General features: G+C 44.0%; 2 protein-coding genes across 7 annotated transcripts in view; one reads left to right on the forward strand and one right to left on the reverse strand.

The window, feature by feature from the left end:
* OSBPL10 (oxysterol binding protein like 10) overlaps window positions 1-15,575 on the reverse strand; it is a 328,443-nt gene extending 312,868 nt beyond the window's left edge. Inside the window, exon 1 of one of the 6 annotated variants that reach the window (XM_073023669.1) lies at window positions 14,871-15,575. In XM_073023669.1, the coding sequence (XP_072879770.1) occupies window positions 14,871-15,151 (281 nt within the window). In that variant the 5' untranslated portion in view covers window positions 15,152-15,575. The remainder of the gene's footprint in view (window positions 1-14,870) is intronic. The other 5 variants (XM_073023668.1, XM_008009363.3, XM_008009361.3 and 2 more) reach the window with 5 other exon arrangements.
* Window positions 15,576-15,614: 39 nt separating this feature from the next.
* ZNF860 (zinc finger protein 860) lies at window positions 15,615-27,268 on the forward strand. The gene is given in 3 exon segments (XM_073023667.1): window positions 15,615-15,874; window positions 23,493-24,567; window positions 24,569-27,268. Coding segments are annotated over 2 exon segments (2,733 nt in total). The 5' UTR covers window positions 15,615-15,874; window positions 23,493-23,905; the 3' UTR covers window positions 26,640-27,268.
* Window positions 27,269-27,873: the final 605 nt, after the last annotated feature.

The raw sequence follows: 27,873 nt of genomic DNA on the forward strand, positions 1-27,873 counted from the left end.
TTTTTTTTTTTTTTTAATAAATGGTTAAAGCACATTTTACTACACAAATAATAAAGATTTAAGCTGTTACTTCTGACCATAAATAACATGTTCCATGAGATAATGCAAGACAAACCAAATCAACCTTGCACATCAAAACCAAGGTCAAGAAAAAAACATCCCATTCCTGCACTGAGCCATCTTTCCAGCTCTGGGCAGGAATGCAGAGAGCTCATGCCACTCCAGGTTTTTTGTTTGATTGTTTTCTGTTTGTAATTTTTGTAGCATCTCACTGTTGCAGGGAGCTTGCCATTGCCCAGGCTGGTCTCAAACTCCTGGCCTCAAGTGATCCTCCCACCCCGACCTATAGCCCCAGCTACTTGGGAGGCTGAGGCAGGAGGATTGCTTGAGCCCAGGAGGTTGAGGCTACAGTGAGCTGTGATTGTGCCACTGCACTCCAGCCTGGACAACAGAGCAAGACCCTGTCTCAAAAAAAAAAAAAAAGTTGCTTATAAACGATAATTCATTATAATTTTCCTATGTTGGAGTAATGAGGAAACAAGAAATGTTTCCCACTTCATCTCATTTATAAATGAAAGAGACAGTTGACATTTATATTAAGATGAAACAACTTAATAGGGAAAAGATAAAAACAGGGAAAGGATAAAAACACAGATCTCCCAAGCCTTTGGTTTAATGGTCCTTTCATAAGCTGCAAATATGCTGGCTTTACCTATCTGCTCATAGGCACACTTTCAGGCAATTTCATTGTAGTTAATCTCTGGAATCGTCTAAGAATCATTTTTATCACACCTGGGCATCTTCTAAACCAGTCTGGATGAAGCTTCAAGAATGGATGCTTCAGTGGACACATCAGAAGACTAGAATTAAGGCAAATCGGATAATGTTTATTAGATATATACTCTATTTGGTGAGTACATACCGCACACCCCGAGGTTTCTGTTTCAAATAGGTCAAGTGAATTTTTGTTCATCTTTCAGTGTAATTTCAAATTTACAGAGAAGTTACACAAATAATACAACTAATTACTACTGAAGAACTATTAACATTTCACCACAGTTGCTTTATTATTTTTTCTTTCTGTGTATATTTCTTTCTGTAAATAGCCAACATAATACCCCTTTACCCTTAAATACTTCAGTGTGTAAATGTTAAAATCAAATACGTGACATGAACACAGTACTATTATCAAATCTGTAGACTTTATACAAATGTTGCCAATCATCATAAGGTCATTTATAGAAAAAAAATCGGATCACAAGTTACATTTTTTGTTACACAAAAGAATTCAAAGTCTTAAACTAAGAAACGAAGCAAAAATAAAAAAGGAAACAAAACAAAAATATTAAAAACACCAATAACCCTACAATGGTGGAAAGGAAAAGGAAGCCAGCCTTCAGATAAACAGCGATTCAGACCATTCCACGACATGAATCACTGCAATTTAGTTTCACCCAAGTTAGGTCATGTTTTGCTTCTATTTTTGAAGGGAGAAAAAAAAACACTTTATCCAGATTTAACCTTGATTTCCCAGATACAAGTTTGGTCTTCTTTCTTTGATACAAAGATTTTCTGAAGCATATCTCTATGTTTAACCCATAAAAATGGCCTATCCTATTAACATGAGAAAATAAACCATGGCATTTTGGCTTTTAAGACCATCTTCCTGAATTTTAGCTGACTTCGAAGTAATCATGTAAACTGATCTTTGACAGAAAAATTCCAGTAACAGGAAATTCCAAATCAACTAAACAACTATAATAGTGTTATGCTGTACTTTGGGCCAAGGTACCAGCTGCAGACTTCTCATAAAAAGAAAAAGGCACTCATCAGCCAAGCTAATAAAAATTACCACAAAGAAATTTGCTGGAGCGAAGAGAGGAATCAATATGAAATGCTATATAATGAACGTACAACAAATGCTCTCTCAACGGCACGTACTAGCACAAATGGGTTTTTGTTCTGTTAAACTTTTTAGACACCAGGCCACTAAATGAGTCTGCTGGAGAACATACACAGAAAAGTTCTGTGCTGTGTGGTTAGCCAAGGGGATCAGAAAGCCCATTGTTAAGGTATTAGTAATAGGGTGGAACTCAGACACACAAGAATCCCAAAAGCAAAGTACATTCCGCAAACGCATGATCCTATTTCAGCCAAAGTCCACACTCTGAGGTTAATGAATTGGGAGGCCTCTGCATAAATCAAGACATGTGTCAGCACTTACAAATAATCACAGGGCCAAGGAACCCCCCTCATCCATCCCCTAAACACTCAGGCAGAGAAAGGACAGGCCAAGCAAGGAAAGTCATTCCTAAGGACCAGCCCAGAGGTGGCAAGAGTTGGCAAGGTTGTCTGAAGGGAAAGCTCTAAACATACAGCTCTGGAATAGTTAGGGTTTTGGAAGAGGAAAAACCACCAAACACAACCCACGCACAGAAAGATACTCTGCCCAAAGGAGGCCTACAACATCACTCATTAAAACAATGGGCCTCGGCAGGGCGCGGTGGCTCAAGCCTGTAATCCCAGCACTTTGGGAGGCCGAGATGGGCAGATCACAAGGTCAGGAGATCGAGACCATGCTGGCTAACACGGTGAAACCCCGTCTCTACTAAAAAATACAAAAAATTAGCCGGGCGAGGTGTCGGGCGCCTGTAGTCCCAGCTACTCGGGAGGCTGAGGCAGGAGAATGGCGTGAACCCAGGAGGCGGAGCTTGCAGTGAGCTGAGATCCGGCCACTGCACTCCAGCCTGGGTGACAGAGTGAGACTCCGTCTCAAAAAAAAAAAACAAAAAAAAACAAGGGGCCTCGCTGGGCGCGGTGGCTCACGCCTGTAATCCTAACACTTTGGGAGAGTGAGGTGGGCGGATTACTTGAGGTCTGGTGTTCAAGTAATGAGGTCAGATTACCTGGGCCAGATTACTTGATGACTTGAAGCCAGGTCAGCCTGGCCAACATGGTGAAACCTCGTCTCTACTAAAACTACAAAATAATTAGCCAGGCATGCTGGCGGGCACCTGTAATCCCAGCTACTTGGGAGGCTGAGGCAGGAGAATTGCTTGAACCCGGGAGGCGGAGGTTGCATTTGGCCGAGATCGCACCACTGCACTCCAGCCTAGGCGACAGAGTAAGACTCTGTCTCCAAAAAAAAAAAACGAAAAACAAAAAACACGGGGCCTCTTCTTTGGAAAGGCCAAGGAGAGAAAGAGTATTGGGGGGGTGGGAGGGGGCAGGAAATGATTATCTTGCAGTGGAATTAGCTGGTCCTAGTTTACACTGAGGCTAAACCCTCAGTAATCCCATCTATAAAATGACGGGGTAGGAGACCAAGTTCTTTCCAGAGAAGTTAAAAGAAAACACACTTTGGAGTACGAAAATTCCCTGCTCCACAATTTATTAACTGTGCTGTTTATGTCACTCTAGGCCTCAACATCTTCATCTGTAAAATTGCGATTCTACCTGGATCAATTAGGGTTAGATCTGACTGAGACTTGGGGCTTGCAAAAGAAGCGTATTCCTCCCCCTCCCCCCAGGGAAAATTCCAGAGGTTGCAGCTAGGATTTATGAGGTGACTTTGATCCACAAAGTCCTGAGGCCAGATTTCTTCTGTCTTGATGGCCTTCATCCCAGTCACCTCAAGGTTCAAGATGGCTGCTGGAATTCCAGCCATCATTTCTGTATTCTAGTTTTGGCCAGCATGTCTATATTCCAACAGGAAAGGAAAAGGTAGGAAGAGCACGCAGAAGGTTCCAGGAAATTACTATGTGACAACTCTGCACTTACATCCAGATTATAATCTCATCGCCATCCTGGTTGCAAGGAGAGACAGGACTAGTTGGATTTCCTAGGCCAACTAAGAATCCCTAACCCTAGCTGGAAACATGACCGCTTCCACCTTTAAACACGGGGCTTGCAACTTAGCTCACACCTGACCAATCAGATAGTAAAGAGAGCTCACTAAAAATGATAATTAGGCAAAAACAGGAGATAAAGAAATAGCCAATCATCTGTTGCCTGAGAGCACAGCAGGAGGGACAATGATCAGGATGAGCCAGCAACGGCTACCCTCTTTGGGTCCCCTCCTTTTGCATGGGAGCTCTGTTCTCACTCTTCACTCTATTTCACTCTATTAAAATAATCTTGAAACTGTATTCTTCTAGTCCATGTTTGTTACCGCTCCAGCTGAGCTTTCGCTCGCCATCCACCACTGCTGTTTGCCGCCGTCACAGACCCGCTGCTGACTTCCATAGCTCCGGATGGGGCAGGGTGTCCGCTGGGCTCCTGATCCAGCGAGTCGCCCATTGCCACTCCCAATCGGCTAAAGGCTTGCCATTGTTCCTGCACGGCTAAGTGCCTGGGTTCGTCCTAATCGAGCTGAACACTAGTCACTGGGTTCCACGGTTCTCTTCCGTGACCCACGGCTTCTAATAGAGCTATAACACTCACCGCATGGCCCAAGATTCCATTTCTTGGAATCTGTAAGGCCAAGAACCCCAGGTCAGAGAACACGAGGCTTGCCACCATCTTGGAAGTGGCCCGCCACCATCTTGGGAGCTCTGGGAGCAAGGACCCCCAGTAACAGGAGGAGGGATGAAAATACAGTTTTATTTTTGACAGCCATGTATCCAGCTAAAAACTGGGGTCTATAGCTAAAGGAAAAGGGCAGAATGGATAGCTTTGCAACACCCACCTCCATCTCATTTTAAAGATTAAATTGGATAGTATGTGTAAAGTGTCTGATGCTTCATGGACTCACAAATACACAGAGCCAGTGTCACCCTTGTGGTAACACAGACATTTTGTGATCTGTGGTCTCAGTGGCTCAAGAGGTTCTTCAGAAAGTAGCCTTTTTTAGCCTAGTCTGTCTTTTACAGTCTCATCTCTGGCCACACTCCACATACAACCTGCATTGAAATCATACTAAACCTATCTCCTTTCATGCCTCCAAACATTTGTACTCACAGAGCCTTCTACCAGGGACGCCCTGCTGAAGCCCTTGTCTGCAGGATGAACTCTTCAACATTCTGGAAGGTCTTCCTCCACCTGTCACTTTTGCCCTTTATTCCCAAGTGGAGCTGCTGCTCCCACTCCCAGGTGCTTCCTCTGCAGTAGCACTCACCACCTGTACTGTTGCATCTAATGAGTTTTGTTTTTTTGTTTTTTTTTTTGAGACGGAGTCTTGCTCTGTCCCCCAGGCTGGAGTGCAGTGGCACAATCTCGGGTCACTGCAACCTCTTCCTTCTGGGTTCAAGCGATTCTCCTGTCTCAGCCTCCCGAGTAGCTGGGATTATGGGCGTGCACCACCATGCCTGGCTAATAGTTGTATTTTTAGTAGAGACAGGGTTTTGTCATGTTGGCCAGGCTGGTCTCAAACTCCTGACCTCAGGTGATCCACCCACCTCAGTCTCCCTATGTGCTGGGATTACAGGCGTGAGCCACCGCACGTAGCCCTAATGAGTGCTTTCTATGTGCCAGCCATCGTCCTAAACCCTTTACACACAGCTTCTCAGTTGATCCCCAAAACTCTATGACACAGACACCATATTATTCCCATTTTACAGATGAACTGCGACACAGAGGTCAAATAGCTTGTCCAAGGTAAAGAGTAGAGCTGGGATTTAAAAACAGGCTACTGGACCTCAGAATCTACACTCTTAGCCATAACACTGGGCTGCCTCAACTACTTGCATAAGAAATCTAAGTGTAATTATAGGGAAGGGATGATCGAACTACATCTCACAGACTATATCAGCCCACCGCCAGCTTTTATAAATAAAGTTTTATTAGAACACAGATACATCCACTTATTTACAAAGGAGCACCCGGTAGCTGCCATGAAGACTGTATAGCCCACAAAGTCTAACCTACTTACTCTGTGGCCCTTTACAGAAAAGTCTGCTCCCCTCTGTTATGGACTGTCAGCTCCTTAAGGTAGGGCCTGTGCTGATTCCCTCCCGTCTCCTGCTTCTCACATGGCATTTGGCATATACATAAAAAGCGCTAAAAAATATTTGGGGTATAAAAATTCCACCAGGCATAATTTCAAGCAAAGAGGAATGTGTTTGGGGGATGGTGCTGCCACCTCACTCAGGGCTTAGAAAGTTTCCTGACTCGGGGCCAGCACAGTGGCTCACACCTGTAATGCCAGCACTTTGGGAGGCCAAGGCAGGAGGATCAGCTGAGGTCAGGAGTTCGAGACCAGCCTGACCAACAGGGTGAAACCCGATCTCTACTAAAAATGCAAAAATTAGCCGGGTGTGGTGGCGGGCGCCTGTAATTCCAGCTACTCAGGAAGCTGCGGCAGAAGAATCGCTTGACCCCAGGAGGTGGAAGTTGCAGTGAGTGGAGACCATGCCACTGCACTCCAGCCTGGGCGACACAGCGAGACTCTGTCTCAAAAAGAAAAACGAAAGTTTCCCGACTCTGTCCAGACTCTAGTCAACAACTGAAAGGCCCAGGTAAACTGTAGCAGTGGTTTTCACCGCATCGTTAGCAGCACACACAGCTCTGATGGAGTGAGCACTGCAGAGATGGCTGAGTGAGGATCATTTGCATCAGTCACCTAATCCACTCGATTGCCCTGAACACAAGGCCAGAACAGAGCCCCCAGTTCCACCCACACATAAGGAGAACCTGGAACCCCACCACTTTCCAAAAAACGTCCAATCCCACCCACCCACCTCATGGCAGCCTGCACAGGCCACAAGGCTGGCTGTGCAGATAAACACTTAAAACATCCTGGAAAGGAGTGACTAAAAACTGATACTGGTTGCTTTTCAACTCTGTATTTTCATCAATATAGTTATAGGAAGGGACTAAACCACACAAAAACATAAATAGTCTCCTAAAAACTACAACACAAAAAGAAAAGATTATTCCTGTTGCAAATGCCTTCTCTGACCTTCAAGGAACAGACTTGCAACAAAAGACCATGTATTATGTTTCCTAATTTTATCATTATTATTGATATTGTTGCATGAGGCACAAATAAAGCACTGTTTGGGCTGTGACCATATTCAGTCCAGTCTAGGTTATCAAAATTCAAATTTTGGATGGTTTTCTTTTCAATTCTGTCTTGGCCTGGCCCCAGATCGCATCCGTGGGAGCCAGGCAGAACTGCAAAAAGCCTCCCACATTTCCGGCACAATCGTTTCAACCCTTCTTTCAGGACACAAAGGCCCATGTGCCTTCCTTCTTCCCAGAGTCCTCAGACAACTGTCCACAAGCAGTCTCCGAGGAACCACAGCAAACACAGCCAGCCACTGGGCAAATCAAATGGCTTAACTGGGTCCTCATGTAATGAGAGGCAGGGCTAAGACACCTACAGATTTGCCAAGGCTGGGGCATAAGTGACCACCAAGGCACCACCTAGGTTCCAGAAAGCTACTCACTAGTCTAAAATACAAGACTCTCAGTCACAAACTTCTGCTGAGGACCTACTGTGCACCAAGCACAGGACTCGTGCCTGTGGTGGCCTCACAACACTGCGAGGTTCATATCATTTTACAGACAGAGCGACCAAGGCCCAAATAGTTAAATAACTTGCCCAGGGTCATTTGGCCAAAAGGAGGCAAAGCTGGAAAGGTAAGAAGGACTACACAGCTTCTCCCTAGACTGCCCCTCTCAGAAGCAATGCCATGCGCATGAGGAAGTGGCAGTCCTGTTTTCCAAAAGCTCTCCAGGTAGCAACATGAAGACGGCCAAGATGGGGAGCCATGTATTCACTTATATACACTGCTGGTGGCAGTGTGAAATGGTTCAGCTGCTTTGGAAAACAGGTTAGCACTTTCTAAATAGGATGGATACACCAGCAATTTTAATGCTAGGTATTTACCCAAAAGAAATAAAAGCATGTGACCACACAAAGACTTGCACACAAATAAGCAGCTTTATCTGCAATAGTTAAAAACTGGAAACAGCCCAAATGTCGTCCTATAGGTAATGGATAAACAAACTGTGGTATATCCACAGGACATAATACCTGCATGATACATCACGTCTCTATATATGCAGTGCCCAGGCACCTGTGTACTGGCATCCAGCAAAGGGCACGTACCCAGAATATATAAACATCTCTTAAAAGTCAAGGAGAAAAAGGCAGACACCCAACAGATAAATGGGCAGAGGACTTAAAGGGCAACTTGCAAAACGTGACATCCAAATGCCAATTAATACATGAAAACATGCTCAACCTCAGTAGTCATCAGGGAAAAGCATATTAAAATTGGATGACATGAAAACAAGAGACAATATCAAGCGTGGATGAGAATGTGGTACACACAGGACTCTCTCTACACACTTTTGGTAGAAGTATTAATACATACAACCACTATGGAAAACTCTCCGCTAGTATCTAATAAGCTGGACATGAGCAAACACTCCTGGTGTATATCCACAGAAATGCATACATATGTTCTCCAAAACACAGGTAGTAGAATGTTCACAGCATTGTGACCCTATGAATAGGGTCAAAAACTGAAAAGAACTCAAATACCAACCTACAATAGACAAATGTATTTAGTATATTCATACAATGGAATACCAAATAACAATGAAAATAAACAGACCACAACTATACACAGAAACATGCATGAGCCTCCCAAACATAATGTTAAGAGAAAGAAGCCAGACACACAGATCACATATTACACAATACGAAGTTCAAAGAGAGACCAAACAATTCAATGGTGTTGAGGTCACAACAGCGGTTACCTTATGCAGGGAGATACCATAAGGAAAGGGGCTGTGGGGGACAGGGAATGTTTTGGCAGCTGTTTCTTAATGTGGGTGTGTTCCATTTATGAAAATTCAGTGAACTGCATATGTATATGATTTGTGTAGTTTCCTGAATGCTGATTAGACTTGAGATTTACTCGCAAAACTCACAGTTAAAGAGACGACGTGAAAAGGCACGAGCAGCTTTTCTTTGTCTCAACAACTTTTTCAAACTGCAAAACAGACACAAGTTCACCTTGGGAAAACAGACAAGAGAAGATAATGGAAATCACCCATAATCCCACCAATCAAAGAAAACCAGTTTGGTGCGAATCTCCTTAAATATATACACACTTTCAAAGGAAGGGGAGGGCAGATCCTGCAGGGAGTGGTTAATACAAAGCAAGTATTTTGAACCATAAGTGAATAAACAATATTATACACTGTTTTGTAACCTAGGCAACCACCTCTTTTATTATTACTATCAATGACACTATCTAGTGTCCCTAAAGGATTTTTAGCACGCAGCCTCAAAACGCTCCGGCAGACTAGACAGGAAGATGTGCAGATATTTCCTGTGTACATGCAGACAAGAATACAAAACCCAGAGCAGTGATTTTCAACCCTGGTAACACCAATTCCCTCTAAAATTATTGGGATACTCAAAAAAAAAACTTATTGTCCTTCAAGGTGGCTTTAAAAATTAGTATATACCCCAGTGATGCTTCAATTTGGGATAAGTGGCCCCAAAATGCTGGGGGCTAAACACTAAACACTCAACATATGTTGTCAATCCAGATAGAGTCAAAAGCAAGCCCTGGATATTTGGTCACTAATGGCCCCCAATGGGTGAGCTGTGGTGGGCCCTAAATCAGGGTGGGCATGTCACAAGAAGAGTCCTACTCCCTGACACAGAACCAAAGACTGTTTGCAGAGAGGACAGATGATAAACACAGCAACACAAAGACAAGGTGAAGAGCAGGTACAGAACCAAGACTTCTAATATTAACAATAGCTAACACTGGCTCAAATAGAACTAAGCCCTGTTTCCTTCTCTGTCATTTATTCATTTTTTTATCCATTTGACAATACTTACTCTACCCTTACTGCATACCAGACCCTGTTCTCAACACTGGAGATACAGGAGTGACAAAGACAGAAAAAATTATCTGTCCTCAGGGAGCTTATACTCTAGTGTGGGGAGACCAAAAAAAGGAAAATATAAAGCATGTCAGATAGTAGCAAGGTATGTAGAGAGAAATAAAATAGGAAAGGAAGATAGGAATTAGAGGCTGGGAAGGGGAGCTGTAAATGTTTGGTGCCAAGTTTTAAAAGGATCCCTTCAAAATAAAGTAATCATCTTCTCCCCAAAGAACTCTATGATAATTATGCTAATGTGGTCCCAGGGTAACCACAGCACTCAGAATAAAAACCAAGAATTTTATGGACCAGAAAGTGCCTACTTAAAAACAGACAAATTGAAGATCTAATAATAGCTACCACTTATTGGTATCTTGCTATGTACTATTCTCAGTCCCTTACACACCGATAATCTCATTTAATCTTCACATTGAACTAATGAAAAGAGTAGCATCATTTCCCACATTTAACAGAAGAGAAAAACAGAAGCCCAGTGCAATTAAAGAGCTAGCCCATGGTCACATGCGTGCTAAGTGTTGATATCAAGATTTGAATCCAAAGTCCACACTACTCTTCCTCCCCAAATAAATGTCTACTTTAGAGACAGGGTCTTCCGCTGTTGCCCAGGCTGGAGTCCAGTGGTGTGATCATAGCTCACTGCAGCCTTGACCTCTGGTGCTCAAGCAATCCTCCCACCACAGACCCCTGAGCAGCAGTGACTACAGGCCTAAGCCACCACAACTGGCTAATTTTTATATTTTTATTTTGTGGAGACAGGGTTTCACCATGGTTCCCAGGCTGGTCTGGAACTCCTGGGCTCAAGTGATCCTCCCACCTCAGCCTCCCAAAGTGCTGGGATTACAGGTGTGAGCCAATGCACCCAGCCTTGTCTTCCTTAATCCTACTCAAGATTTGTTGTCCTTTAGCATTTTATTGAGTTCTTACAACCCCACCAATCACCAAAAAGAGAACTGGAGGTTGGTTCCACATTTGCAATGTCTTCTTTTCTCCAAATAAGAAAAAGTGAATGGCAATGGCAACCCTTAGATATTTAAATAACAATTTCTAGATCCGATTAGAAATTATTTCCTCAGATACTTGATATTATCAGCAACTCCAAAATAGTTCTATTTTAGTTTGAGAGTAAAGTTAGACGTAGGGCAAATGAAAGTTCATACAGCCAGTTTCTTACTAGGGGTAGGCATCTCAAACTGAACACAGTCCAAACAGAACTCTTGGCCAAGCCTCACCCTCCCCACAAACACATTCCCCTCCTGTGATCCTCATCTCCACAAAGAACGTCTCAACCTCCCAGCCTCTCAGACCCACAAATCAAGAGTTATCCATGCCCCTCTCTCACCTCCACATCAAATTCATCGGCAATTTCCACCCACTCCACAACAGATCTATCCCGGCTCTCCAACTCTCTGCCAACCCCCAACCCAGGCCACCAGTATCTCTTTCCTAAACCACTCAGCCAGGCTCCTAACTGGTCTCCCTGCTTCATGCTTTGGCCCGTTGAAAATCTCATCTCTACACAGAAGCCAGAGTGACCAAATAAGGATCACTTCCCTTCCTAAAATCCTTCTGGGCCACCAGAACCCAGTCTGAAATTCTAATCCTGGCCAACTAGGTGCTATGTCATGTGCCTCCCCAAGTTCTTGAGGTTTACTCTCCCCCTGGTTCACTCTAGATGAGTGATAAGATGGATAATAAGAGAGTGCTCTAAGTTAAAATGTGAATAGCAGTAAAGACACTAGACCCACACTTAAAATTATTGCTACAAATACTTACCTTTATCTCATCACCTTTTTTTAACCTTCACAGCACTTGCCACTTTCTGGATTTTTTATTGTTGTTCATTTGTATCGACGCACTGACTCTTCAATGCCATCCTGTAAATCTATACAATGTTATTATGCCTGAAATATTTTCTTTAAATATCTATAATGAATGACAGAAAGCCCTTAACACATGTTTTCCCCATACTCTAAGTATTTCACATTCTCATCCAGTGAGTGTGAGCCAAATGTCCTGAATTTACTCTCCTCAGTTCAGCACGTTCCCATCATGCAGTTTTCTTCTCTGTGACCTCTCTTTATGTCATTTATTTTGTATTCTGGCGCAAACGGCCTTCCTAAGGGCATGAGGATGAGGCCACAAATAAAGGCAGAGTATGATGCCAAATGTTAAAATGTAAGTTTTACAGCAACTTGAGAACACGCAAGAGGACACCAGGGTACAAACTGTTAGTGGGTGATTGGTGTTAAGTCCTGGGAGCTGGTGAAGAGCATTACAATTGCACAGCAGCCTGAGAGGATGAACCAAGAACTTGGTTGCTATAGATTTGTCATTAACTGTGGGCACTTTGAAAAGAACTGCCGAAGGAAGATGCTATGAGGCCCAGAAAGAAGGGCAGCATGAATCAGTTGGCTATTTGCACTAAGGCATTTCCCTGGACCAGGGAAGGGTGGTAGCTCCAGCTCCTGGAACAGTGCCTGCCACATAGTAGGTGCTCAATAAAACAGTCTCTGAATAGATAAATTAATTGAACAAATGAACAAATGAATACATTTTCAAAGTTTCTATTTTTATCCTTTTCTCTCTTCCTTTTCACTAATCCAGCTCTCCTTTCATAAGACCCCTAGAGAAGGGAGAATTTTGCAATCACAGAGTCATCGTAAATCTTCTCCAAACCACTAATGGACCCTCCGCCATCGTTCAGAGAACACAATGTGGGAAATAGAAACCCTGACACTGAGATGTTAACAATTACAGACAATGCTTATGGAGTCAGTGGTAGACTTGGAGAACGGTGAGTCTACTGTGGTAAGAACAAACATAGGCAGACAGCTATAAATCACAGTAAACAAATTCAATAAAGATGAGACATCACTTAAGCACGCTCAGGAGTGTACATAATACAGCATTTCACCTAGGTAGCCTGCGATCACATAGGTATTATTAATGGCATTAAATGTGCTTCTTCTCAACCTTGCCTCTAACCTAAACACCACAATGGGTTTAAAATAATGCAAAAGAATGTTACTCCAATGCCTCCTAAATCCACTCCAAAGAACAAATCCTTTAATACACATTGCAGGTAAAATATTGTTCCCCAGCAAGTAAAGAATAAAATAACTGTAATCCAGGGTAAAAGTTCTGTTGGCCTCATAAGCTACTTGAAGAAAAAGCAATAAAAGTGATTGCTCAACACACCAACAAAATGCTGTTACTGACAAGGCACCTTGAGTTGCCATTAACAAGACATAATTACCAAGAACTGAAATCAGATTTAGTCATCTCACCTCTCCCTGTACCTACGCATTCTACCTATTCTTTTTCAGCTTTCACGAATTGAAAGGGGAAAGGGAGAGGCAACAGCAGACACTAGGACTATTTTGAGAAATAAAAGGATTCAAAAGTTAAGTGCAACTTTCACTAACATAGTAACACATCTCCCAGGAAGCCCAGGTGACTCAGAAAGTCCTATATGTGCAATATCAATAGAGAAACGACTCGGTTTCCATACTTCAAAAGTCCTCTTCCTCCAAGTTGAGTTTCGTGCAAATAACTGGCTGATATGTTTCAGATGGAAGCAAATCTGAACATTTCCAAACAATCTACAGGAAGAGATAACCAAGTAATATCGTCCATGCAACAGAGATAAGCAACTTTCCAGGATATGATTCAAATCTCACAAACATCCTTAAGGGCCCCAAGTCTATTAAGATCTGGAGACGATTAAATAGGCAGGACAAAATACCCCACCAACCACCTCTCCAAAAAGCATTGCTCTCCTCGCGCTGACACTTGTATTTCCCTCTGGCTTGCTTTTGAAAAACAAATTGAAAAAAAAAACAAAACGTAAACAGCAGTGCCACATCTGTTCCTGTCTTCCTCAGGATGGCAGATCACACACACTACCACCGTTCCAAGTGCCTCCTGAGCCCCTTTCCTCGACAGCCCCATCCTTCCACGTGTCCACAACTAGGCTTCTCAACTGTGCGGGAGAAGTGAGCACGAAACTTCAAAAGGGACCTGAAGAGGAAATAATGATAATAATGTAAATTGCTATTAATATTAAAAGGGGCGAGGGTATTTCTTCTTTCTTTTTATTTTATTTATTTATTTCTTTTAAGTCGGCGTCTCGCACTGTTGGCCCGGCTAGTTTGCAACGGCGCGATCTCGGCTCACTGCAATCTCCGCATCCGGGGTTCAAGCGATTCTCCTACCTCAGTCTCCTGAGTAGCTGGAATTACAGGCGTGCGCCGCCACGCCTGGCTAATTTTTTGTATTTTTAGTAGAGACGGGGTTTCACTATGTTGGCCAGGCTGGTCTCGAACTGCTGACTTCGTGATCCGCCCGCCTTGGCCTCCCAAAGTAGTGAGATTACAGGCGTGAACCACCGCGCCTGGCCTCTGTTTTTAAACAAAATTTCCATTACAGACATCGGAGGTTGCAAGGCACAAACTGGGGCAGGAGTATGTACACTTGTCAAAGTGGCAGGTTTTTTGTTGATGGTGGTGGTGTTCTGAAACACCAAACTTTAAAATGAACTATGTTATTTAGAGAATTACTGTAATCGGAGCAGACGTGCTAACGTTTTTTCACCCAGGCACAAAGCACGCCCCTTCTGCCTCCCTTTCCCAGTCATTCCTCAGGGGTGCGGGAAACCACGGACAAGCAGAGCACGGGGACCAGCACGCTCCTCCTGCCACTCCAGTCTCTGCAGGTGCTAGCACAGAAGAAAACCAGGGCTCTCGCCTCCCTCCCCGCCACTGCGGTGTGGTCCCGAGGTGGAGACACGGCGCGCCCCATCCTGAGAACCCCACCTGGAGAGGAGCAGGGACGCAGGAAGGGCACCGTTGGGAGGCATCACCCGGTTCGCTGGAGGCACAATCGCGCGCGCGCACACACATACAAACACACATGCATGCACACACACACACACACACACACACACACACACACACACACACAGCGGCGCGCGGTGGCGCGGGCGGCTGGCGCGTTACCTGTTCTGCCAGCCCTGGAGGAGGTTGGTGTATTTGCTGAGCACGCCCTCGAGCGCCGGCTCCCTCCTGCGGCCGCCTCCCCCGGACGGGCTAGCGGCCACAGAGCCCGGGCTGCTGCGGCTGCCCCCGCCGCCGAGCCCGGCCGCTGCAGACCGGCTGGAGACCCCCCGGCCCGCCAGAGAGCAGGAGGGCGAGGAGCCCGCCGAGGTAGCACGGCTGCTGCTGCGGCTGCTGCTGTTGCTACCCCCGCCGCCGTCTGTGCCCTGGGTTGCCCTCTCCATGGTCCGTGCGCGCCCGGGACGCGGGTGCCCGCCGCGGTGGCGGCCCCGGCACGGCGGCTGCTGCTGCTGCTACAGCTCCGGGCGCCCGGGCCGCGCGTGGCTGCTCCAAATCCCCGGGAAATGCCTGACTCATACAGGAGGAAGAGGAGGAGGCGGCGAAGGAGAGCTGGGAAGGAAGCCAACGGGGCTGGATGCAGCTGCGGCCGCCCCTCCTCCCGCCGCGGCCAGGGCCCGGCCCCTCCCTCCGCACTAGTTTCCCGGGCAAGTTCGGAGCTGGTGGCCGGCTAAGCGAGCCTTCTTCGGGTTCTTCCTTCTCTTCCTTCGTGTCCCTGCGGCCTCTTAGGCCCTGGGGACACTCTAGGAGGCCGATCTGCAAGGTGGGCACGCCCTAAATCCACGCCGAGTCACCCACGCATTCCTTCTGCCACCCTCTCTTGGATCCGAAGGGGCGAAAGGGAATCTCTGCGCGTCACTCCCCACCCCCTATCCACCTCGGGACCTAGAGGGAGGGGCAGCCCCACCCACCCGGTCCACCCGGATATGGACCCGCCCGGCCTGACAGGCTCACACGCACACTCCCTCCCTCGGTCTTCCGCACACGATCCTGCGCCAGACGCTCCTACACAGTAACCTGGAAATTGTCACCGGCGGAGCAAAGTCACAGGGCAGGGAGGCCCTCCGCGTTGTCTGGCGGAGGAGGGGAGTGGCAGGTGATCCTCACAGGTAAGCTCGCCGGGCATTTTCATAAAGCAGGATTATGATAAATGCTTAACAGACACAGGGCTGGGCTGTGGTGAGGCGCGCGAACTCTCAGGTTTGTGCGAGTGCCTCCTTAAATTGAGTGTCCTAGGTCACTCACTGGCCTAACCCTAATCCCCTGCCCTGAATGACACGCATAAACCTGGCAAGTCAAAACTTATCCATTGTTATCACACTGCAAGTGCACCTGGTAACAGAGGCTCTGAAACCGGGAAAACTGCGCCGGAGGCAAGAGAAATTAACAGATATTTACAAACATTGAAGGATTCTCTGTGTTGGCTGTCTAACTTCTGCGCCCCTCTTCCTACCTAAAGATACTCTTTCCACCCCACTAATAATTTTTGTGAATATAGATACCCATTGCAATCTGAAGTATCAAAAATTACCTAGAAAAAAGCTTTGAGGAAGTCAGACTCTCTCTCTCTCTCTCTCTCTCTGTCTCACACATACACACAAAACAAAAGGTGATGATGATAGGTGATCTCCGTACAAAGGATCTACAAACCCATCAAGCAGATAAATACTTCAACAGTTTTAAAAAATCACTAAATGGAAGACTCAACTCTCAAAGGAACAGTTCCCCCAGCCTGACCCCTTTCTAGCTTCACATCCTTCCAGGAAGATTTCATGGGTGGTTTAGCTCTAGAGATTTTCACGGAGTTGTTTCTGGAGCTGAAGGGAAGTGGTTGTGTCCCTGAGTAAATTACAATTCCAGGCGCCTACATAGTGTTTAAAAAAAAAAAAAAAATCTGAAAAAGAGATTGTCTGGACCAACTTTGAAGCCATTCACGCTGAATTCTAACCTATGACTTTGATCAAATTACCTCTTTTAGCCTTAGTTTTCTCACTTGCAAAATGGGACAAATGATACTGGCTGTGATAAACTAGGCAAGAATGTTCATTTGTTCAAAATATTTGCTGGCGCTTCCTATGGAAGGAGTATCCTTCCTCCAGAAGGACCTCAGGCTTGGCCATGGAATTGCTCTGAGCAATGGAATGTGAACAAAGGTAATGAATGCCCCTTCCAAACATAAGCTTTAAGAGCTGTCATGTGGTTCCACCATCTTTCTCTTTTCCTTGTACCGGGAGAGCAGCATGTCCAGATAAGGACTCTCCTTAAGCTTGTGACCCAGAGTGAGAAGGTGTGGAATACAGCAGAGCCTAAGCCAGTTAGTGTTGGCCAAGTAACATGCACAAAATGTTTGAAGCCATTGAGATTTTAGCATTATTTTTTACCACAGCATAGCTTTGTCTAAGCTAACTTACTGATCATATATGAGTGTTCATTGAGTCCTGCACTGACATATAGACTGAAGGTGGGAAAGCAGGTGCATCCGGAACTATAAAGGTCAGTCATTACGTACCAAAACAACATGCCTTTTTATTGGAGACTGACACCTGAAGCTCCTGCTAAAAGAGGAGAAGTGTCATCATTTTATTTCTTATTACCTAAGCTATGCCACCATTACTCCACCTTACGCAGCCAACCTATGACTGGATGAGCTAACACAACAAATTCTCACCTTGGACTAAAAAATTAGACCCTTGAGATAGATCAGTTCAAGGGGGGAAGGAACTAAGCTAAAAGGAATAGTCAAGGCCAGGATGGGGCAGGGGCAAGCCAGTCATATGGGATCAAAAATGTCCAACTCAGTAGCAACAGGTGAGTGGAGCAGATGTGCTGAAAGTAGAGGCTGTATCATGACAGAGAGATGAAGCACATGCTGTTCCCCCTGCTGGCGACACTATTCCCTGCTCTCGTCACCTGGTTTGTGTTTCTCACCCATGGAGTTATGGATTACAAGTCACTTCTTCCAGAAAGCTTTCCTTGACCTACCCTAGTATAGCAAATAGGGAAAAGGTACCTGCAGAATTATCCTTGGAGAGGAAAAAGTCTTTATGTTTGAAAAACAATTTGAAAAATACATAATAAATTGGCAAAAAGTATTTGAAATACATACTGTAATGCCCAGCGGGTTCATCTTGCTTGTTACCCAGAAAAGCCAATGAAGGTTTTGCAATAGAGGAAGAGTTTAACAATTGTAGGGCCAGCCACGCTGGAGGACAGGAGTGTGTTATTACTCAAATCAATCTCCCTGAAAATTCAGATCCTATTGTTTTGTTGTTTGTTTTTTTGTTTGTTTGGTTGTTTTTTGTTTTTGTTTTTTTTTTTTGAGACTGGAGTCTCACTCTGTCACCCAGACTGGAGTGTAGAGGCACGATCTCAGCTCACTGCAAGCTCCACCTCCCGGGGTCACATCATTTTCCTGCCTCAGCCTCCTCAGTAGCTGGGACTACAGGCACCTGCCACCACACCTAGCTAATTTTTTTGTATTTTTAGTAGAGATGGGATTTCACCGTGTTTGCCAGGATGGTCTTGATTTCCTGACCTCATGATCCGCCCACCTCAGCCTCCCAAAGTGCTGGGATTACAGGCATGAGCCACCGCGCCGGGCCCACCTAAGGTTTTCTTTTAAGGATAGTTTGGTGGGCAGAGGGCTAAGGAATGGGGAATGCTGATAGGTTGGGTCAGGGATGAAATTATAGAGAGTCGAAGTTTGTCTTCTTGCACTGAGTCAGTTCCTGAGTAAGTGCCACAGGACCTGATGAGCCAGACTGGGTGGTGGCAGCTGGTCCATCAGAATGCAGGGTATGAACAATACCTCAAACACAAATCTTAAGTTTTACAATAGTGGTGTTATCTATAGGAGTGATGGAGAGGTTAGAAATCTTGTGACCTCTGGAAAAATGGCAGGTAATCATTTAACTATGCCTTTATCTTAGCAAAGTTCAGACCTCTCTTAATCCTGTTACAAAGGTAGTTTGGTGTTCAAACAAGGAGGGAATAGTTTTGGAAAGGGACTATTACAATCCTTGCTTTAAGGTTAGACTATGAACTAAATTCCTCCCAAGTTAGCTGTGGCCTATGCCTGGGAATGAATGAGGACAGCTTACAGGTTAGAAGCAAGATGGAATCAGCTATGTCAGATTTTTTTTACTGTCATAATTTTGCAAAGGCACTTTCAGTATGATTAAAAATATTGGCTAGGCCGGGCACAGTGGCTCACACCTGCAATCCCAGCACTTTGGAAGGCCCACGTGGGCAGATCACTTGAGGTCAGGAGTTCAAGACCAGCCTGGCCAACATGGTAAAATCCTGTCTCTACTAAAACTACAAAAATTAACTGGGCATGATCACACATGCCTATAGTCCCAGCTACTCAGGAGGCTGAGGCAGGAGAATTGCTTGACCCCAGAGGGTAGAGGTTGCAGTGAGCCAAGATCACACCATTGTACTCCAGCCTGGGCAATAGAGCAAGACTCCATCTCAAAAAAAATTTTAAAAATAAAAAATATTGGCTAAACACAAATGCTCAATATAAGGACCATTTCCTTAATTTACCCAGATTGCATAAATCATTTAGAAGAAATTTTAGGCCGGGCGTGGTGGCTCACGCCTATAATCCCAGCACTTTGGGAGGCCGAGGCGGGCGAATCACAAGGTCAGGAGATCGAGATCATCCTGGCTAACACGGTGAAACCCCATCTCTACTAAAAATAGAAAAATTAGCCGGGCGTGATCGTGGGTGCCTATAGTCCCAGCTACTCGGGAGGCTGAGTCAGGAGAATGGCGTGAACCTGGGAGGCGGAGCTTGCAGTGAGCCGAGATCGTGCCACTGCACTCCAGCCTGGGCGACAGAGCCAGACTCCGTCTCAAGAAAAAAAAAGAAAGAAAAAAGAAACAATTTTAAACGTGAATAGAATGACTGTAAATCTAACAGCCATGACAGACCATGTAAAGATTTTGGGAATGAAGATATGCATGATTGGAGAAATACGATAAACACATTATACCTCTTGAAATAATGGACAGAATCAGTAGTTCCTAGTAGGGAGCTGACTACCCCCATCTTCTTCTCCACACAGGCCTGGGGGGCTGGTCTGGAGTTTCCAGTAGTTGCTTCTGAGGCTCCCTCCTCTAGCTAAAAAGCTTTGGGAAGATGCTCATGGACCAGCAAGTAAGTGAGTGGACATTGACTTCATTGGCCAGATGACAAGAATGAAGCTTGTCCACAAGTAGAGAGAAAATTATCACAACCAGATCACTCTCTGATATCAACTTGGTCATATCTGTGTTAGAAACATGTGGTCTGATGTGTTGTACATCCCAAATAATAACAATCACAGCTAATGTCTATTGAGCACTATGTGCTACGCTCTGCTTTAAGAGTTTTACACATAATAACTCATGAAGTCCTCACAACAACCACATGAGGAGATCTGTAGTTCTTACTCCCATTTTACAGGCAGAGGAAACTGAATTGAAGAGCGGTTCAGCAACATCCTCCAAATTCTGGTGGAGCCAGGATTTGAACTTAGGCAATTTGGTTACTGAGCCTGAGTTCTTAGCCACTGTATTATAACACTTGTTTCATAATGAATCCAGTTTCATTTCCTCTACTTAATGAAGCTGCAGAAAGCACAACTCAGTGCCTGGAATTCCGTTCCCTGTTATATTTTTATGCATTTAGGAATTGATCCTCTCACTACCACTCTGAGAGAAGCAGTACAGATGTTCGGGCCCCTAGCACCCAGCCACAGGGACTGAACACAGTCATACTCAATACATGTTTATTGCATGATAAATGAAGCCCAATTTTACTGAGGAAGAAACAGAAACTCAAAGAGGAGGAGCTGATGCTGAACCAAGGCCTTCTGACTCCAAGTCCAGTGTTCTTGCTGCCTGAACTTCAGCTGTGATGTGTACATGCAGCCTTACATCCAATGGGAAGAAGAAAATACCAGAATTAAGATATGGACAGTCCACTATCCAGTGAATAAACAGCTCCATTAAGATTACCCTGAGAGAGCCGGTCATGGTGACTCACGCCTGTAATCCCTGCACTTTGGGAGGCCAAAGCAGGTGGATCACGAGGTCAGGAGATCAAGACCATCCTGGCTAACACGGTGAAACCCCTTTTCTACTAAAAATACAAAATGGTGGCGGGTGCCTGTAGTCCCAGCTACTCAGAAGACTGAGGCAGGATGACGTGAACCCGGGAGGTGGAGCTTACAGTGAACCAAGATCTTGCCACTGCACTCCAGCCTGGGCTACAGAGCAAGACTCCGTCTCAAAACAAAACAAAAAAAAATTACCCTGAGAGTTACATCCAAGGAAATCAAATAGCTACAAGGGTTATATGAAGTTTTGTCATATGACTATATATATAAATATTAATATTTTTCCAAAATGGAAATACCGTCTTTTTTGTGTGTGGTTTTTTTTTTTTTTGAGATGGAGTCTCGCTCTGTCGCCCAGGCTGGAGTGCAGTGGCGCGATCTTGGCTCACTGTAAGCTCCACCTCCCAGGTTCATGCCATTCTCCTGCCTCAGCCTGCTGAATAGCTGGGACTACAGGCACTGGCCACCACGCCCGGCTAATTTTTTGTATTTTTAGTAGAGACAGGGTTTCACCGTGTTACCCAGGATGAGGTCAGGTCTCCTGACCTCGTGATCTGCCCACCTCGGCCTCCCAAAGTGCTGGGATTACAGGCGTGAGCCACCACGCCTGGCCTATTTTATTATTTTATTAAATAGATGCTCACTTTCAAAGATTTGCACACAAAATTTTAAAGTAAAAACTGAAGGCCAGGTACAGTGGGTCATGCATATAATCCCAGCACTGTGGGAGGCTGAGATGGGAGGATTGCCCAGAGTTCCAGACCAGCCTGGGCAACCTGGAGAGACTCCATCTCTAAAAAAAGTTTTAAAATAAGCCAGGCACAGTGGCACATGCACCTGTAATCCCAGCTACTCAGGAGGCTGAGCCAGAAGGATTGCTTGAGCCCAGAAATTTGAGGCTGCAGTGAGCTATGATTGTGCCACTACACTCCAGCCTGGGTGACAGAGCAAGACCCTGTCAAGACCCTGTCTCAAAAAAAAAAAAAAACTAAAAAATTATTTCTAAACCACTGCTAATAATTTATAAAGATATATATATATACACTTTTATATATGTATGTCCATATTTATGTGTATACACACACACACACTATATATATACACATCTCCTTCTCTTCATCCAGACACTCTTCTATGTAGAAACATAGTTGTATACCATTTTATTCAAAAACAGGTTCATACTATAAAACATATAATACTTTCTAATTTACCTTGTTTACTGAAGAATATAGTATAGCCAATTTCCTTTACAGCTACATCACCATTTGTAACAGTTTCAGAGTATTCCACTGTCTATATGTACCCTAATTTAATCATTCCACTAGTGATGAACACTCATATTTCAAGCTTTTACTATTGTGAGAAATGTTTTTTAAATGTCCTTTTCCATTAATTATTTCCTTAGAATAAGATCCAATGACTGAATCAGGCTGCATACACTTATAAATGTGGCTCATGTACTGCAGAATTAACCCCCAGAAAGTCTGAATCAATGTTTACTATGCTGGTTCTGGCTAGATCTAACATGTCGGACCATTGGCTGGATGGACTAGGCTGGCCTTGTTCGGGCTGGGCTGTCTCTCCTCCACAGGGTCTCTCATCCTCTAATAGACCAGCCCAGGCTTGTTCTCATGGCATGGGGAGGGTTCCAAAGAGAGGAAGCAGGAAGGGCATCCTGAAGCCTAGTCTGGGAACTGGTATAATGTCACTTTGCCACATTTCAACTAACAGTGCTAGAAGATGGACATTTATAAGCAAAAATTGAAAGACCTATACTTCACACTTTATGCAAAAGTCACCTCCAAATGGATCAAAAACCAAAATGTGAACTGTAAAACCATCAGATTTTCGGGGGAAAACATAGGAAAAAAATATTTATAAACTTGGTTTAGGAAAATGGAGCAAACACATGTTGCCTTTTGTGATAAGGGAAGGATGATTAAGAGGGCAAAACCAAGGGTTCGGAGAGGGAAGCCAAGAACCCCAGAGAAGTATTCCCAGGCCTTGAGACCTAATCAAGGAACTTGCAACATTTGCTTGACTGGCTTTCAAAATTGCCTTGGACCACTGACTGCTTTGCACCTCCTGTTTCCCCCTTTTTGAACAAGAATATCTGGAGCAGTTATCCTGTGTCTGCTTTACCATCGTGTTTTAAGTGTGAAGGGGCAGATAACCCCTCTTTAGTTTCACAGATCAGAGGAACGGCACTTACGGAGCTAAACTTACTAACCTGAGGAGGCTCTCCTACCTAGACCTGACTTAGATGGTGAGATTGTGGACTTGAAGCTAGCGCAGTAATGGGATGAGACCCTGGGGGCCACTGAGGAGTAGGATGAGTGTGTTCTACATGTGGGAGGAATATAAAAAAATTTGTGGCCAGAGGGCAGACTGTAATGATTTCAAAGCTATGCCTATAGATTCTTCTTCTTTAGAGGTGAAGCTTAATTCCTCCCCTCTTGAGTGTGGGATGAATTTAATGACTCAATTCTAATGAATACAATATGGCAGAAGTCATGATATATCATATCCAAGATCAGGTTATAAAGAGGTGAGCGTTCACTCTCGCTCTCTCTCTCTTTCTCTCTCCCCCTGTCTTTCTCTCTATCATCAATCACTCTAGGAAAGCCAGCTGCCATGACATAAGGATACTCAGGCCACCAATGGACAGCCCAGGCAGGAGGCATGAAGATGTGCCAGTCATTGTGTCAGTCACCTTATAAGCAGATTTTCTGAGACCTGCTAACGGCCATATGAGTGACGTTGGATGGGGGTTGTCACCAGTCAAGCCTTGAGATGATTGCAGCCATGACCCACAGCTTGACTACAACCCATGAGAGACACTGAGCCAGGAACACCCACCTGAAATGCCTCCAGAGCCCTGACCTACAGCGACTGTGAGATAATCAGTGTTTGTTGCCTTAAGCCACGAAGTTTGTGATAATTTGTTTCTCGACAACAGATAACTAATACAGACCCGGAAGTGAATCGCCTCAGTGAAGGTCACACTGCAGCGCTATTGATTTCTAAAGACTCATGTTATGTGAGGAAGCAGCTCAGAAGAGGAAAGAAAAAGAGCCAGGCATGGCTTTTCCTCAGGGACACTTGACTTTTAGGGATGTGGCTATATTCTCTTTGGAGGAGTGGAAATGCCTGGACCCTGCGCAGAGGGCTTTATACAGGGCCGTGATGTTGGAGAACTACAGGAACCTGCATTCTGTGGATATCTCTTCCAAATGCATGATGAAGAAGTTCTCGTCAACAGGGCAAGGCAATACAGAAGTGTTCCACACAGGGACATTGGAAAGACATGAAAGTCATCACATTGGAGATTTTTGCTTCCAGGAAATTGGGAAAGATATTCATGACTTTGAGTTTCAGTGGCAAGAAGATGAAAGAAATAGCACAGACAGATATTATTGAAGGCATGCTGGAAACAAGCCTATTAAAGATCAGCTTGGATGAAGCTTTCGTTCACATCCTCCTGAACTCCACATATTTCAGACCAAAGGGAAAGTTGGTAATCAAGTTGAGAAGTCTATCAACGATACTTCCTCGGTTCCAACGTCCCAAAGAATTTCTTCTAGGCCCAAAATCCATATTTCTAATAACTATGAAAATAATTTCCTCCATTCGTCAGTACTCACACAAAAACAGGGAGTACACATGAGAGAAAAATGTTGCCAATATAATGAGTGTCAAAGCCTTTAATTGTAGCTCACTCGTAAGGAAACAGCAGATAATCCATTTAGGAGGGAAACAATATAAATGTGATGTATGTGGCAAGGTCTTTAATCAGAAGCAATACCTTGTATGCCATCGTAGATGTCACACTGGTGAGAAACCTTACAAGTGTAATGAATGTGGCAAGGTTTTTAATCAACAGTCAAACCTTGCAAGTCATCATAGACTTCATACTGGAGAGAAACCTTACAAATGTGAAGAATGTGACAAAATGTTTAGTCACAAATCAAATCTTAAAAGACATAGGAGAATTCATACTGGAGAGAAACTATACAAATGGAGGATTTGTGACAAGGCTTTCAGGCGTGATTCACACCTGGTACAACATACTAGAATTCACACTGGAAAGAAACCTTACAAGTGTAATGAATGTGGCAAAGCCTTTAGTGGGCAGTCAACACTTGTTCACCATCAAGCAATCCATGATGTAGGGAAACTTTATAAATGTAATGATTGTCACAAAGTCTTCAGTAATGCTACAACCATTGCAGATCATTGCAGAATCCATAATGAAGAGAGATCTTACAAGTGTAATAAATGTGGCAAATTTTTTAGACGTTGTTCATATCTTGCAGTTCATTAGCGAACTCATACTGGAGAGAAAACTTACAAGTGTCATGAGTGTGGCAAGACCTTCACTCAGACATCATCCCTTGTATGCCATCGTAGACTTCATATTGGAGAGAAACCTTACAAGTGTAATGAGTGTGGTAAGACCTTCCGTCACAATTCAGCCCTTGTAATTCATAAGGCAATTCATACCAGAGAGAAACCTTACAAGTGTAATGAACGTGGCAAGGTTTTTAATCAACAGGCAACCCTTGCATGTCATCACAGACTTCATACTGGAGAGAAACCTTATAAATGTGAAGAATGTGACAAAGTTTTCAGTCGCAAATCACACCTTGAAACACAAAAGAGAATTCATACTGGAGAGAAACCTTACAAGTGTAATGAGTGTGGCAAAGCCTTTAGTGGGCAGTCAACACTTACTCACCATCAAGCAATCCGTGGTATAGGGAAACTTTACAAACGTAATGATTGTCACAAAGTCTTCAGTAACACTACAACCATTGCAAATAATTGGAAAATTCATAATGAAGAGAGATCTTACAAGTGTAATAAATGTGGCAGATTTGTCAGACATCATTCAAATCTTGCAGTTCATCAGCGAACTCATACTGGAGAGAAACCTTACCAGTGTAATGAGCATGGCAAGACCTTCAGTCAGACGTCATCCCTTGTATGCCATCGTAGACTTCATACTGGAGAGAAACCTTACAAATGTGAAGAATGTGACAAAGTTTTCAGTCGCAAATCACACCTGGAAACACATATGAGGATTCATACTGGAGAGAAACCTTACAAATATGAAGAATGTGACAAAGTTTTCAGTCGCCAGTCAAACCTTGAAAGACATAGGAGAATTCATTTTGGAGACAAACCATACAAGTGTAAGGTTTGTGACAAGGCTTTCAGGCGTGCTTCACACCTGGCACGGCATACTAGAATTCACACTGGAGAGAAACCTTACAAGTGTAATGAGTGTGGCAAAGCCTTTAGGGGGCAGTCAACACTTACTCACCATCAAGCAATCCATGGTATAGGGAAACTTTACTAATGTAACGATTGTCACAAAGTCTTCAGTAACACTACAACCATTGCAAATCACTGGAGAATCCATAATGGAAAGAGATCTTACAAGTGTAATAAATGTGGCAAATTTTTCAGACATCATTCAAACCTTGCAGTTCATCAGCGAACTCATACTGGAGAGAAACCTTACAAATGTGATGATTGTGGCGAGGTCTTCAGTCAAGCTTCATCTTATGCTAAACATAGGAGAATTCATACAGGAGAGAAACCTCACAAGTGTGATAATTGTGGCAAAGCCTTTACTTCACATTTACACCTCATTAGACATCAGAGAATCCATATTGGACAGAAATCTTACAAATGTCATAAGCATAGCAAGGTCTTCAGTCAGAAGTCACTCCTTGCGGAACAGCAGAAAATTCATTTTTGAGATACTTATTCCAAATGCAATGAGTATAGCAAACCATCAAGCATTAATTCACATTAGAGTCAATTCAGCATTGACTTGAGTTTGAGTTTACTTGACATTGAGTTCAAGCATTAATTGACATTAAAGTGTTTATGTTAAGAGGATTGGGCTGGGCAGGGTGGCTCATGCTTGTAATCCTGGCACTTTGGGAGGTCAAGATGGATAGATCACTTGAGGTCAGGAGTTTGAGACCAGCCTGGCCAACAGACGTGAGTCACTTTTCCCAGCCTGTTTTTTGTTTCTTTATCAAAAACTGATAGGGATTTTTATGGGTATTGTGTTGAATCTAAATCACACTGGGTTATATAATCATTTAACAATATTAATTTTTCCAATCCATCAATAGGGGTTGTATCTCTATTTTATATATGTTTTTAATAATTTTGATCAATGTTTGTAGATTTTAAGGTGCAAACTTATCGCCTTTTTACGTTTATTCCTAAGTATTTCTTACTGTAAGTTCTCTAGCAAATGGAAGTGTTTTCTTAATTTTCTTTTAAAATTGTTTAATGTATGGAAATTTAACTAATTTTTGGTGCTGATATTGTATTCTGCAAATACACTGAATGTGTTTATTAGTTCCAGTAGTATTTTGGTTGACTTTTGTGATTTTCTACACAGTAGAACATGCAATCTACAAACAAATACAATTTTAGTTCTTTCTTTCTGGAAAAAAATCTAATACAGATGTCTATCCCGAAACTTGCCATTTTTTAATCCTTGTGTTTTGGGATCCTTCTCACTACAACTGACCAACTTTTCATATCCTAAAGATATGAAGCAGTGAAAATAAGAGAATTCAAGACAGGTTAAAAAAAAATATGCCAGGCCGGGCGCTGTGGCTCACGCCTATAATCTTAGCACTTTGGGAGGCTGAGGTGGGCGGATCATGAGGTGAAGAGATCGAGACCATCCTGGCTAACACGGTGAAACCCTGTCTCTACTAAAAATACAAAAAATTAGCCGGGCGAGGTGGCGGGCGCCTGTAGTCCCAGCTATTCGGGATGCTGAGGCAGGAGAATGGCGTGAACCCGGGAGGCAGAGCTTGCAGTGAGCTGAGATCATGCCACTGCACTCCAGCCTGGGAGACAGCGAGACTCTGTCTTGAAAAAAAAAAAAAAAAAAAAAAAAAAGCAAAAAATATGCCAGGTGCAGTGACTCATGCCTGTAATCCCAGCACTTTGGGAGGCTGAGG

This window comes from Chlorocebus sabaeus, chromosome 15 (genome assembly GCF_047675955.1).
Source record: "Chlorocebus sabaeus isolate Y175 chromosome 15, mChlSab1.0.hap1, whole genome shotgun sequence".
Classification (NCBI taxonomy): Eukaryota; Metazoa; Chordata; class Mammalia; order Primates; family Cercopithecidae; genus Chlorocebus; species Chlorocebus sabaeus.